Source organism: Triticum urartu, chromosome 4A, assembly GCF_056163025.1.
Source record: "Triticum urartu cultivar PI428250 chromosome 4A, HENAU_Tu73, whole genome shotgun sequence".
Classification (NCBI taxonomy): Eukaryota; Viridiplantae; Streptophyta; class Magnoliopsida; order Poales; family Poaceae; genus Triticum; species Triticum urartu.
In genome coordinates, this window is record NC_141876.1 from 424,090,147 (window position 1) to 424,104,549 (window position 14,403).

The 14,403-nt window shown below is 45.6% G+C and overlaps 4 protein-coding genes across 4 annotated transcripts; all 4 read right to left on the bottom strand.

The window, feature by feature from the left end:
- Positions 1-7,878: 7,878 nt before the first annotated feature.
- LOC147976035 (uncharacterized) lies at positions 7,879-8,637 on the bottom strand. The gene is made up of 2 exons (XM_087519713.1): positions 7,981-8,637; positions 7,879-7,903 (listed from the first exon to the last, which is right to left on the bottom strand). Exons 1-2 carry the CDS (start codon positions 8,364-8,366, stop codon positions 7,879-7,881), a joined length of 411 nt encoding a protein of 136 aa, XP_087375839.1. The 5' UTR covers positions 8,367-8,637.
- LOC147976036 (protein FAR1-RELATED SEQUENCE 5-like) lies at positions 8,469-9,494 on the bottom strand. The gene has a single exon (XM_087520695.1). The coding sequence runs from the start codon at positions 9,492-9,494 to the stop codon at positions 8,469-8,471; it is 1,026 nt and encodes a 341-aa protein (XP_087376821.1).
- Positions 9,495-10,256: 762 nt separating this feature from the next.
- LOC125553901 (uncharacterized) lies at positions 10,257-10,796 on the bottom strand. Its single transcript, XM_087519714.1, has 3 exons — positions 10,653-10,796; positions 10,492-10,584; positions 10,257-10,394 (listed from the first exon to the last, which is right to left on the bottom strand). Exons 1-3 carry the CDS (start codon positions 10,794-10,796, stop codon positions 10,257-10,259), a joined length of 375 nt encoding a protein of 124 aa, XP_087375840.1.
- Positions 10,797-11,894: 1,098 nt separating this feature from the next.
- On the bottom strand, positions 11,895-13,943 carry LOC147976037 (uncharacterized). Its single transcript, XM_048687382.2, has 2 exons — positions 12,712-13,943; positions 11,895-12,007 (listed from the first exon to the last, which is right to left on the bottom strand). Exons 1-2 carry the CDS (start codon positions 13,859-13,861, stop codon positions 11,895-11,897), a joined length of 1,263 nt encoding a protein of 420 aa, XP_048543339.1. The 5' UTR covers positions 13,862-13,943.
- Positions 13,944-14,403: the final 460 nt, after the last annotated feature.

Consider the following 14,403-nt stretch of genomic DNA (forward strand, 5'->3'; position numbering starts at 1 on the left):
TCATCCCATTGTGTGAAAAAAATTTAGAGCCATTTGGTTGAGTCCAGAAAAACAACGTCCTTCGGGCTCCCCCTCCGGCAGACCCGAATGATGGTGATTGCACATGTGCTATGTGCTGGCCTGCATGAAATGACACCAAACTTTGGCACCATGTGAGGATGCCCAGTGTAGGACCCCATGCAACATGTGAGCCATTCCTGACACCGAACGAACATTGCGTCACGTCCGGGCAGCATTTCGGGTTCTTTTCGCCGGCAAAATCCTAGTAAATGCATCGAGTGTCTGAAATCGATGAGAATTGGCATGCATGATGTCCATGGTCATCCCATTATGTGAAAAAAATTTGGGGCCATTTGGTTGACTTGAAATAATTATTTGATATCAAAATTTTGTAATATGAAAAAGAAAAGAAAAAAAGTACATGAAACGAGCCCCTCGTCGCTCAAAGAGCGGAGCACCTACGATTTGTTACACAATTCCCGGATCGGAATCTACAAAAAAACTTGAGCGTGGGAAGCCTATCCCTTTAATTTAGGAGCACGTACTGCCCCTCCTCAACCAAGGAAGGCAAAGATCACGGACGTACTTTCCCTAGTGGTTACGACGACCTAGGAGATCCTCCTCCTATATAGTCTCGGCATCGTCTTTCATGTCGTCTACGACGGCTCCTACCGCCGAGTCGACAACAGCTATGTCCCTAGCATCGGCCCAACTCCACCAAGATCGTCGAGAACATCCAGATCATCAGCGCGTGCTGGCCGTCGTGGACGAACTGCGTCCATGTTACAACGCCGACAACTTCCATCTTCATCGACCGATCCAGTATGTTGGCAACCGTACCACATCCATGATGCTTTTCTTTGTGCGTGTGTTAGATTCGATAAGACTAAGATTAATTAGCGCATAATCTTCGCATTACATCTGTTGGAGTAGATGTTTTTTGTTTGTGCGTGTATTAGATTAGATAAGCCTATGACACTAGATTTGTTTGTGTGTGTATTAGATTAGATAGCTCTACGATTGCAAATTAGTTTCTGCATGTTGTTTGTTGTCTTTCACTTGTAGGTTGGATTGATGAATAAACAATAATTTTAAATCAGTGTTAGTTATAGCATAGTCACTTTAAGTTATAGCAATGCCCTAAGACATCCATGTTGGAACTATGAGACGCCCACTAATATTGTATGTGTTGCACGTTTGTTTGATGCATGTTCCAGTATGCATAATTTCGTTTTTTTCTTTTCGATTTACTGTTAATTAGGCACTGTCACCGATTCTTATATCTATTTGTACAGTACCATATGAAAAATAAATGATTAGATAAATAATGTTACTTTTGATTATGAAACTAACTGGTTAAATAAGTACTTGTTAAACTGTCATTTTATGTGTTGCACGTGTCTCTGCTGAATGTTTCAGTATGAATAAATTATGTTCTATAGTTTTCTATATAATGTGGGATAGTGTATTCCATTATTATGTTTTATGCAACAATATGTTAGGAAAAAAGTTGATTACATAATTTATGGTACTGTAACCATGTATGTTTTTTTAACAGGATGGATGAACTGAACAGAGAAATTGTTTACGCCGTTGAAAAATGGTGCAAACTTATTGCCGGTCTATCTTCCGGTCAACAGGCCGCACTTGCCGAAACACCACTCTGTAGCATGCTTTAGATACCTTCGCTGAAGATGCGTACACTGCTGATCCGGTACATGGTTGAGATTTTTGATCCTAGCAAGGGCAGATTCATTGTACAAGACTTGGTTGGCGAAGTGTCTCTCGGTCCCGTGGATGTTGAGTGCATCTTGGCCTTGGAGAACCACGGACTGTCGGTAGAAGGTATTCTCGGTGAGGAAGGTGAGGATGTTAAAGATCGAGTGCCGCCTCAATTCCTGAGCAAGACCACAGGTAACATAGTCATCGATGATCTGATTGTGGACATCACAAAAAATAAATCTGCCGACGATGATTTCCTTCGGAGAGTTGTCCTCGTGTTGCTTGGAACAGTTCTTGCTCCCATGTCGAGCAAGACTGTACCAAAGCAATATTATGCATTGGTGGAGGATGTGAAGCGTATATCCAAGATTAATTGGAATGCATTCACCCTCCGGGTTCTGCTAGACTGCCTTCGCAACGTGAGGAAAGGCAAACACCTCCGCCAATGGCCGAGAGGGAACTTAGCTCTCCTGCAGGTACACCTTTCAGACTTGTACCATTGCAAAAAAAATTATGATTGCTAATTTACCTGCTGTATAGTACTAACTGTATTTTTTTCATATTCATGCAGTACCTGTACTGGGAGAAGGTTCAGCCTCTGGAAGGTGAATGCGCATTCAATCCTAGCTTGTCCATGGAACCTCTAATGAGAAATTGGACTGAAGCTGCAGCCTCAAGGAGAGACAAGTTTGATTATGACCACGGACGTGGCCGTGGTAACATCAAGGTAATTCATTACGTTGGGTACTTCTTAAATCTTTTATATAACATAATTAGTTGTATTGATATTTTTATTGATCACATATACTTGTATTTCACATGCAGATTGAAGACAACATAACCAAGGAGTATAGGGCGTAGGAGCGCAAAGTACCCGAACTAGAAAAGCCAAAAATGAAGCCCGCCGTTGGTGCGGCAAAGAAGTCCAAGTTAGCCTCAAACGCGGACGAGATGATGAACCTCATCATGAAGCGGTGCATGGATTACATACGCAGCCAAATGAAGGAAATACCGGAAAAAGTAGCTGAGGTGACACACCCTTAATTCTATGTTTACAACATTTTTGAAATTGCAAAACCATGCCGACATTAATTAATATTTTTTATGTAATGCATAGATTGTTAGAGAAGTTGAACCAAAATGGTGTGATGTACAAGCCAGCGGCTGCTGCGGCTTCCGGAAACAACGATGCAGACCTAGAAGTGGATTCCTTTGAGAATGGTCCGCCAGAAAAAAAAGAATTTGTGTACAAGGATGACTCTGACGGTCTAGAGCCGGCGATTGATTTGACACAGCCTGATGAGCCTGTTGTCAACAAGAACAACGATGATGAGGTAGTATGTTTTCATTTATTTGTCTTCATTTATCTCAATTATGCATATTCATTTTCGTTAACTGAACCTATCACATTATTTCTTTGTTAACCAGAAAACACCTGCCAAGTTAAATGTTGACAAGACAACGGAGTGCGGTGCAACACCGGAGAACCCTTGGATTGTAGGTAATTCTCCTCGAGCAGAATCGTCCGACATTGACATTTCTGCAAGTTCTATCGACAGGATGGTGGGTAAGAGCAAGGGGAAAAGTCTGCAGCAACCGCAAAAGAAGACAATGTTATATCCGGGAAGCGCCGATGGACTGTTCCCAAGAAATTAGAATCCCCCTTTAAACTTGACAAGCCCAGCAAGCGAAGCGCTCGTGGTACTAAGCCATCCGGCAACACTACCACAACTAGAGGTACCGTTAGTAGCTATCTTAGTGCTTAATTTACTACCATTTCATGTACTCACCATTCGTGACGTTCGTAATTTATCATGCAGTTCTGTTTAGTAACAATGACGTGGAAGGCTTTGCTAAGGACGATCTCACACCGGAACTCATTTATGCTGCTGTTACGTTTGTGGAGGCAGCTGCTCGATCTGAGAAGAATATGAATAAAAGAGTTTACTACAATGAACGTGGCACCTCTGTGACTGTGGAGAGTATACGACCGGTACTTGAGCATACATGGCTGGCGGATGACGTAAGATCTATTACCATGTCCTGCTATTTAAGTGCATAATCTAGGTGTCACCTATGAAAATAAAATGTTCTATTATTTTACGCAGATTATCGATGCTTATCAGACACATTTGGCTCTGCGCGTTGGTCATGATCGGCACCTCTGTCCAGCCTGGAGGTCCAAATACCTTGTTGATCGTGCTAAGGCACGAGACAACCCTAAACCGTCGACATACAACATGGATAGTGCATTGAGCAGAGCTGGAGCAGTACGTAGGGTTCTGGACGAGTATATTGTCCGTGATAAGGTACGATATGTTCTTACTAGTTCATTAACACTCATTTCAACATGCATAATTGCATCTGATTACAAATGTGTTCCACATTTTAGTCGTTTATCCCGCTGAACGTCGCCAATACACACTGGATCACCGTGGTGATGCACAACCGCAAGAAAGAATTCCGATTTTTTGATTTGCTCTATCCTCTCGAGTTCTCTCTCGACACTGTGAAAGCACTGGTACTCTCCCCAACATTGAGCATTCTTCATATGAAATGTCATATGGTTTCTCACTACTACTTTCTTTCAAATAGCGACTAGCAATAGCAATTGATATGGAAGAGGCAAACCGTATTACACCTGGCAAATATCCAGACGTCACTAAGTGGCCTATCTTACCTCAGATCGACATGCCACTACAAGAGGACGGGTGAGTTACGGTTCATCATTTTCTACTTATGAAATACATGTTCGTGTGCACGGTGACTAATGTTTGCATATATATTAGGAACTCTTGTGGTCTTTTTGTGATTGAAGTTATGGAGCATTGGGACGGGGATCGATGGACCACCGATTTTACCCAGGTAATTTATCCTCTCTTTTCGTACACTTGTACAATTGTCGTATAATACCAACTTCTATTCATTAAACATTGTTCTAAAAATTGCAGGCCACGGTTAATGCAAGGAGAAGGCGTCTCGTCGCCGAGTTGGTTCTCTCACCTACCAACACGCTCGAATGTGTGAAGAACAAAATCCACGGCATCGCAAAGAAAAGCAAGGCGTGAAGACATCATACATGATTCAAGATTCTAGTTTTAGTCATTTGTTTTAAGTCCGGAAGCACGTTTCCCGACATGGACAACTTTGATTTTCAATCATTCATGTAATAAGCACGATACCATGGATTTTTTGTGGATTTTTGGTCGCTCACACATACTTGTGTATGTGTAATACAGTCAGACTATACGTTTCGTACCAATAAATTTTTGCTTCCCTTCATTTGTTCTACCTTAATGTTTTTTGCTGCTGTGTTCATTCTTTTCTTCCATGGAAGAGTAATTCATTTCCTTTTTACTTTTGCATATTTTTTGATTTGATTTGGCATTATTCAACAATAAGAAAAAAAATGATAAATTCCTTTTTGTTTGCCCGAGAATCAACCTCGGCTGTCGTACCATCCGGTGTGGGATCCCGCGCCCGAGACAATGACAGATCCGGTCCCCGCGCGGGCAACCCAGTCGACGAGCGCCAGTTGGCACGGGGCGACGCGCCAGGTCCGGACCCGCCCGACCGCTCGGTGGAGAGAGCCCGCGTGTCGGACGCAGACAGGCCACCTGTGGATCCTGCGGTTGGTGGAGTAGGCAGATCCGCCTGGGATCCCATGCGCATGATTGCCGCTGGATCTCTCAGGATCGGCGTCCGCAGGTGGATCTTCCTCGTGTCTTGCGCCAGACTCCCTTGGCGTTATCTGTTGCTTCAAATCACATTGCACAGTTCTTTTTTGCTACATTTTTGTTAGCCTTTTCCTTTTCTACATCATGAAGATCAGGATTAGTAGCACCATCAATCACATGATCAACTACTCTTTCACCCCCTTGATCAGTACGATTTAGAGCTCCGGTGGGGGCAAAAGAATTTCAGTGCTTAGCCGAGAACCCGCATTAGGATGCAGGTCAAACAAGAGCAAACTATTTCGAAAGTGATATAATTTATTGGTTAATATAATATACTTAGACCTTACACAAATGAACTGGCCACAATGCAGATAGGACTTGATCATTCAGTTCAACAATAAACCACAAAACATACTTAAAATTCATCACAAATCTCCTTCAGCTTCTTGATCTTATCAACGTACCCATGTTTCTGTTTGAGAAAATCTGCAATAATATACTCCAGTTTTTTCTTCTCTTGCTTCAGCTGGTCCCTCTCTCTCATCACTTGGTCTCTCTCTAGCACCACCCGGTCCCGGTCTTTCTCAGCCTTTACCCTCAGGACCTGATGTAGATTGGCACAACCATGGTCTGCCATCTTATTCTTCTCCAGCTCCTCTTTGAGATCGCTAAGTGACAATCTTGCATTGCCCAACTGCGTAAGAGCATCCTCCTTATCGGCCACCAGTTTAGCAAAGTCCATTTTGAAAAATCTCAGCTCTTCCTCCGTCCTCCTCTTTTCTCCAATTAACATGCATTTGTCTTCAGCATTCTTAATATTCTGTCTCAACTTCTCGTCATACATGCTCCACAGTTCTCTCAGGCAGAACTTCGTAGCCACTGACCACTCCGGGTCTACCCATTCCACATAGTTACATTTCACTTCTTCCTACAATATGAAAAAATATGGTCTCAATCATATATGCACAAATGCAATACAATTACATGCAATGCACTAAAAATATGGTCTCAATCATATAAACACAAAATGTAGCATGCAGTGATATACAAAACATAAATACAAGTATATGCTATTAGGCCCCAATTAACTACAAGTATATGCTATTATATGCTAAAACAAATATTAGACCATGAAAAAGACAACATAAATACGGAATTTGTAAATGCACAAATTAATTGAAATTGTATGCAATTTTTGGCAGATCAATGGATTACCGCGAAGTAAGTCGAGCACGAGGTAATGTAAACATATATTTACAGTACAGAACAACATACCTTTTGACCACAGGCAAGAAAACGTCTGCCAGTGTCCAAGGAATCAAAAGCAACTAGCCTGACGCAAGGTTCTCGATGCAGACAACGAGAAGGCAGATCGTGAGCAATGCCACTCCATCCATAGCACGGGATAGTCGTAGGAAGCTAAACGAAACAACAGAGATAATGCACAAATCAACGCCCTGCGTTAAATACCGGAAATGAAGAACCCTAACCCTAAGCCTAGCACTATCTGGAGATTATATAGTAGGAGCGTACCTGCAGGCTAGTCACGGATTCGCCATCCGAAGAAGAGCTCGACTCGTCGCTCCACGAAACCATGGCGTAACGTGACCGGCGGCAAGACGTGGATCGGTGGCGGCGGCGGCGGCGGTCACATTGGATAGATAGAACGTGCGTGGAGATCGCAAGAGAAGAACCGCCCCGACCAGGTGGCCAGCGCGGCCCATTTAAACGGGCTGTAATCAAAATAAAAATTGTTAAATGGGCTCGGCAACGGGAGCGACCGTGTGTCGCGCCGTCTAACGGCATCCGTCACCCCCCCCCCACATCATCGCGACAAGCGGCCCGAGTTACACTACAAGCCCTAAAATGGTGGGTTTTTCTTTTCTTTATGAGGTGAAAATGGTGGGTTTTTGGTACGAAGTCTATACTATAGACCAACGTGAGCTGGTATCTTCCATATCTAAATGGTGCTGAACCAAAGGAGTGAAAATAAATTAATTATTACCACACATAATTACATCTTCTATATCTAAACAACTAGCCACCACTAACCTATTTCTCTTAACATGCAAGTTTGCCACCTCGTCATTCAACATGTATGGAGAAAGGTCCACTACAACATACAAACAAAAGATTCCCACAACAACATATACATGTTACACGTAACCATTTCTCTATGAATATATTGCAAAACATTCCCGCAACAACATGCCGGATATCGTCTAGTTTTCTAATATAATATAATTTGAGTGGACAACACAAAAGATGATATCATTACAATGGCTAAAATGCTATCCATTTTCCATGATTAAATTCTCTAGTGACCGCCTCCTGTTTAGTCCATATATGCTACAAGAACTATCTCAAGGTACTGGTCTCTTGCAATATTATATATCATGTATCATGTATGCAGTAACACATTGTAAACACCTCACTATTAGATCACTGGATTCATCCTAACATAACTCTAGCAATTGTTCTACTCTTCTTCGCCCACCACGCTTCTGCACACGATAACAGGATAAGTTAATGAATGACAAATTAAAAACAATTATAACCTACAATGCGTACAAAAACATACTTCTTATTTAGTTTGCATTTCTTGCTGCGTTTAGTGTGCCCTAGCAATTTGCATGCACCGCACCTGATTCTGATCTCATCGTACGAAAGTGGCCTACCATTTTTCGACATAGGGCGGTTCTCGTCTACCTTAGTTGCACCTTTCGTTGATACTTTAATAGGATCTTGAACTTCAACTATGTTGCCTTCACCATCGTCTACATATTCAATCGCACAAGTACTAAGATCAGCTGTTTTCTTACTCACATTTTCCTTTAGCTGATCATACTCATGGCTCTTAGCTATCACGGTCTTCAAACTCTCCTGTAACTGATCCCACAAAGCTGGGTGTTTGCATGCTGCATGCATAGCTTCTGAAGCCAACACACTGACCTGGCTATATTTCATTCTTTCAGCTGCTCCAGTCCATCCAAATCCCAACAGATCACTTGTGCGCCTCGCGGGCAGTCCCAACCTTGCGTCTTTCGTGAACCGCACAAGAACTAAACACTATGGTATTTCAGATATATTCAAGTACTTCAGTACATGGAATATGTGCTTGCAAGGTAGACCCTTTCGAATCATTCTTCTGCAGCTGCACCTTATAGTTTCTGCGGAATTTACTGGAGTGTACTCCACCCAAAAACGGCTCTTCCGGTTATTCTTCCAGGCCACGATGTACTGCTGTGGTCCGTCTCCGAGCTTTATTTCTACAATCTCCATGCTGCCAATTTTCCTAAGATCAGCTTGCAACATATAGAAGTTTGCTGGAGTGAAGACGTGAGAAGCAGCTATCTCAAGTTCCCTCGAGCTAGTAACTGCCACCGGTACACTCTGTGAGGCCGTGCAATCATCTCGTGCCTCATTCTCACGGATACGTACAATGGCGTTCTCATAGTGCAAAATCATATCCACCAGGGTCATTTCACCGTCTAGGTGGAGGTGAAGGCATGAGTTTAGACTTTCACTCCTCTGGTTGCTTTTCATGCCAAGCCAAAAACCCTCTGTCAGATAAGCCGCGGCCCACAGTCTCCTCTTCTTATACATCCGTCTCAACCATGTTACTATTTTTTCCAACTGCCATCTTTTGGAAAATGCGTGCCATCTCTCCTCAAACGTGGCCGTGGACGTGCTGTAGTACAGAAGAGTTCGGAACTCCTTCAAGGACTTGTGACTGAGGTGAATCTTCATATTTTTTTCTATATGCCACGTACATATACGTTGCCACACGTCTGGCAAGACTTGGCGAATTGCCTTGATCATCGCAGCATCGGCGTCCGTGATAACACTCTTCGGCATCTTTTGACACATGGACCTCAAAAAAGTCTCCAGCAGCCACACATATGTCTCTTCGGTCTCGTCCGAAACTATGGCACAAGCAAAAACAGTGGTCTTCCGGTGATGGTTAAGACCAACAAAGGGTATGAATGGCATACCATACCGGTTCATCTTGTACGTGCTGTCAAATACAAGCACGTCGCTGAAGTCCTCATAGTCATGACGAGACTGGGAGTCAGACCAGAACATCCTATTCATATGTCCTTTCTTGTCTAGCTTGTACTCGAAAAAGAAGCTAGGACCCCTCTATTTCCTACTAGCCATGATGCCTATGACTGTGGCAGCATCACCTTTTGAAAGCAGCTTCCTCTTCTCCCCGGCACAAAGGTTGTATATTTCACGCTTGGTAAAACCAACACCGCCATACCATACATGTTTGCTGATGAACGAATCCATCATGTCGTGAATTCTAATCCCTGCAGCTCCCATGGATAGTATCTCAGCTCTCTGGTACTCTTTGATTTTTCTGTGGGACCAAAGAAAAGGTACCTCGTCCGGTCCTGCCAAGATATGGCTATGCTTGTCCTCAAAACTATCAACATACCAAACCCCACGCTTTTGGTCAAACTTCACGGTCAGGTGCGCTTCGCAGTGGCAGCGTGTCTCGGGTCTGAGCCTACGGCTGTGTCCTTCGTCGGTTAGCAACCTGCTATCACGTTTTCCTTGTCTGGAACAAACAAACCGCCTATAACGCATATGACATGACTCGGTTTTGGTATACCTGACCCTATTTTTTCTAATGCTGAAACCATTTTCTCTAGCATAGCTGTTGTAGAAATCATACGCAGCCTCATGAGACGTAAGTCTTTTGTATTATCTGCATGAACATATCCCTCTTATCATCTGCACTAGCAGTACCTTGGACATTCTTTTTCCCCTCAACTTCTGTCACCTACACAATCATAACATAGCCATGAAAACAGTTTTCTATTGTATAACATTACTTCCATACAACATTCATCACATACATACCTCACTCATGATGACCGACGATTGCGACTCCCCAGAATCAGGTGCAGCTAATGATTCGACATCAAGGCCTGTCTCCGCGTCGGATTCACCGTAATAGTCGTACGCATTATGACATTCGGAAATGAGCTGAAAAATATAACACAAATACATAAGTACTTATAATATAATATTCCAGGATTTATTCAACTTGCATGAATGCCAACAAAAAATTCCACTTCCATACCTGACTAATGTAATCCTCATTCGAGATCTCCGACTTGTTTTCCTCACCATCATCATGCTCATTGTTTTCCTGACCATCATCATGTTCATCCATCTATGAATTTTCAAAATATAATATTGTCGGCTGCCACCAAAAAATTACAACATGATAATGCGACTCACATTAAGATCTTCCAATACGTTCCCACTCTCTGACCTATCTCCACGATCTGAATTTTCATCATCTGACCAATCTTCTATCCAGTCTTTCATCACTTCTCCAAACTCCATGTCATACATCATATCAGTTAACTCATCGACCGCCATTTCCTACAACAATTAATATGTATCATTGCATGTGCAAACATTATCAATGCTGACATATACAACACCTAGCGCACGAATCACGGATGTTAAATAAACTACCCCAACCGGAGAGCGCCCCAACTGAGGGCGTTCAGATCGTGCACACAACCGACGCCAACGACCTCTGATCAGCCATGGATCCTCCCCCTCTCCACACCGAGCGGCGTTAAGGTACGTCCCACGAATCCAGTACGTGATCACTTTGGATCGCGAGAAGCTGCGCTACCCGTGATAACATGCGCCGCCGGATTCCTAGCCCACGGCACCAGTCGTGATTACTTTGGATTGCCGGATACCTAGTTAAGCCGCCGCATCAAATAATGGATCCGTCGTGCACACAACCGACGGCAACCGACGCTAGGTTAACCCTAGAAAGAAGAAACCCACTTTAGCCCGCGTGATCACTGTGTATATCACGACGAGCAGCACTACCAGAACAAGATCTGCGATGGCCTGGACCGCCAAAAAGCTAGTTTACCCGTCCCGCTAGGTTAACCACTACGACGAAAACAGCGGCAGTTCGTTTGATGCTGCCGCGAGCGAGACAAACGTGAGGAAACGAGATGCGGTACCTGCGAGCGCTGGAGGTTGACGACGGTGCCGCGCGCGCTCTCGGACGAGATCGCCGGCGATAAGATCGCCGCCGCCGATATTCCTAAAGAACCTCACCAGAATGATGGAGGAGCTGCGTGAATGATGGAGCTGCGTGATTGATTGAGCTGCGTGATTGATGGATCGGCCGTCGGCAGGTCCTACCTGGTCGTGGGGTCGTGTCATACTTTTTTTTCGGGATGTCACCGTATACATACGTATGGGTCATACGGGTTATACGGGGCTTGGATATGGGCTACGGGGTTTGGATATGGGCAGCGGCGGGCCGGAGAAAAAAATAGATGACGGGGGTCAAGAATACCCCTAGGAAATTGAGTTAGGGGGGTGCACCGGAGCAAGGCTCCTCGTACGTATACTTGTGTTTGGGGCTAGAGCAACGCTATGGTAAACTGACTGAGCATACCTAGGCTAGATAGGAGACTGCTAGCTGCTTCATGTTCCTCCAATTCAACCTATGAATGTCTGCCTGGTGTCCCCCACCAAGTGGTAGTCCCCTGGCGTGGGCTGGTATGGGCGTGCATTAGCGCTCTCAGCCAAGTCGATGCCATTAGACCACTCGCCTTCAAAGACGAGCAATATTAGTCAGACAAATCTGGATTTCGAAACATAATGTACGACGTAGCATTATTATTTGTATTATTCCCACCAGCCTTATTATTGCTACCAGACCTCAAAGATAAACCAAACAACTAAAATTATATACATACATGAGGAGATGGTTGTTCTAACTAATAGTACATTCTTCTCGACTGCAAGCGTATATACTATCGGTTGTAGAGTACAGTGGTAAAGTCTGATCCTCACCCATTCATAACAAGAGGGCCGGGTAATTCCCCTAGTCAAGATAACTAGGAGCACCTCAGCAAGAATTATACACAAATAAAAGTTGTTGTACAAGTAAAAGTCGATATTATTGGTACAGTAACCGTGTTCATCATTTTTTGGGACCCAAGACAAATATTAGTTGACACTCTATGGCCTTAAGCACTGCAAGGGAGCAAAACCGATCCTCAAGTAGTCCACGCATCAACTTTTTGAATATATATCAGATGAATGCTGAACAGCTAGAGAAGCCATGCTTGTGCAGAAATATGCAGATGCAGTAGAGTTAGAAAATGGCCGTGTAGAGGCATGAAACAAACACAATATCAATCAGAAAATAGGTATAGCATTTTTGAAGCAACTCATCTAACAATTGTGAATACTAGTAAAAGGTAATTTAGGAGGGCAAATGTTGAAAGATGATGGGCAGCAAAGCGTTTACCTGAGGAGGAGAGCGCCCGTGGCAGCTCCCAAGCCCGAACGAAGCGGCTGGCCAGGCGGATGCTCGGAGGCGCAACAAGACCATACACCTGGCACTCCACCACCTTGCGAGCACGCATGTCAACACCAAAGAGGTGCTCCTCGAGGAAGAAGTAGACCACATCGGGGTTCTTGGTGTGAATGAGCGCGACGATGGGGACCTTCTCCGGCAGCCCGGCCGCCTTGTAGCTCTCATCGGCCCAGATCTCTGTAAAGCCCACCTCCTGCTCCAGCGTCCACTCCCTGGAGTCTGGATCGCCCAGCGTCCACACGCTTACCGTGGGAGTGGGAGTGTGCGTGCCGCTGCCACCAACACCAGCACGCTTGCCCATGTACATGTCGACGAAACGCAGCTTGCCGCCGCTCACCCCCACGTAACGGAACTTGTCGGCGACACCCCAACCTTCCCTGCACTCCAGGACCCTTCCCGGCGGGAACGGAACGAAGCCCAGGACCGGCTCGTCGGCGAAGGGGTCGCAGGTGATGACGCCCCATGAGAGGTCCACCCACCAGAGCCTCCCGTGGTGCGAAACCACGCAGATGGGAGCCAGCGGGCGTGGCGGGAGCGGGTAATGGACGGTCTTCTCGATCCACTCCCCAACCTCTGTGGAGAAGCAAAGGAGCGTGGCTTCGTCCAAGCCGATGATGGGCTGGAGCTCCGCGACCATGTAGTGGCCGCCTCCCCTGGGGGAGACGAGAAGGCCGAGGAGGGCCTGGTGCATGATGGTGGCCTCAGGGTAGGGGAGGTGGAACGCCGAGCCGGTGGTGGCGTCGAGCACGAAGTAGCGAGAAGTAGCGAATTTCCAGGAGAGTTCCTGGAGGCCGGGGCGACGGATGACCTCACGGGTCGGGGCGCAGTGCAGGTTGGCCTGGAGGAGGAGAAGGCCGGAGGGGTCGGCGGCGAGGACGAAGGGGAAGTTGCGGGGCGTAGGGGGGCCCGGGAAGACGCGCGGGGGGACGGTGAGGATCGAGACGCGCGGCGGCGCCGCCAGCTCGACGGAGACGTCTCCTGCGTCCGCCAGTGCGGAGACGCGCGGGATGCTGCCTAGGATGACCCACGGCGAGGAGGGCGGCTGCGCGGAGGACGACGAGGACGGATGCGGCTGCGCCATCGATCTGGGCTCGCAACGAAGCGAAGGAAGGAGAGTGGGAAAGGCGGAGCGTGGTGTGGGTGTGGGGGAGCGTGGTGTGGGATGGGTGGCGTGGTGCACAAGAAGGCGCAGAGCAGAGCTGAGCGAGCCGGCGGGAAACAGGGGAGTGGCAGCCTTTCAAGTTTGAACGTCTCGTCTCCTCTCTCTCTATCTCCCATGCTATTTCTTGTCGCTTTCTACAGATGCTTTCCACAAGACCATTTTTTTTACTACTTCACTTTGCAAAATGGCATGGTGACAGATTATAGACCTGGAGGGGACGTTCAGTATTTTTTAATTGTTCTACTTTTTTTTATTAATAATGTATAATTATTTAGAAAATAAAGATAAAATAAGGGATTGCTAGGTGTAAGACGATTGAAGTTCAATCTGGGTCAGTGAATTTGTTTCAGCCGTTGGATGCAAGACGCACGGATCAGATTGCTTCTTCAACCTCCAGCTCACCCCTGTTCTTCTTCATCCCGCATACGAACATACCACCGGTCAAACCGCCGGCCACCACC

Coding starts and splice junctions, on each gene's coding strand:
- LOC147976036 (XM_087520695.1), bottom strand. CDS start 9,494: ATGAATAGGATGTTCTGGTCTGACTCCCAGTCTCGTCATGACTATGAG.
- LOC125553901 (XM_087519714.1), bottom strand. CDS start 10,796: ATGGCGGTCGATGAGTTAACTGATATGATGTATGACATGGAGTTTGGA. Junction 10,585..10,652: donor ACGTATTGGAAGATCTTAAT/GTGAGTCGCATT, acceptor GAAAATTCATAG/ATGGATGAACATGATGATGG. Junction 10,395..10,491: donor ATGAGGATTACATTAGTCAG/GTATGGAAGTGG, acceptor TATATTTTTCAG/CTCATTTCCGAATGTCATAA.
- LOC147976035 (XM_087519713.1), bottom strand. CDS start 8,366: ATGAAATATAGCCAGGTCAGTGTGTTGGCTTCAGAAGCTATGCATGCA. Junction 7,904..7,980: donor AAATGCAAACTAAATAAGAA/GTATGTTTTTGT, acceptor TATCGTGTGCAG/AAGCGTGGTGGGCGAAGAAG.
- LOC147976037 (XM_048687382.2), bottom strand. CDS start 13,861: ATGGCGCAGCCGCATCCGTCCTCGTCGTCCTCCGCGCAGCCGCCCTCC. Junction 12,008..12,711: donor ACGGGCGCTCTCCTCCTCAG/GTAAACGCTTTG, acceptor TCGTCTTTGAAG/GCGAGTGGTCTAATGGCATC.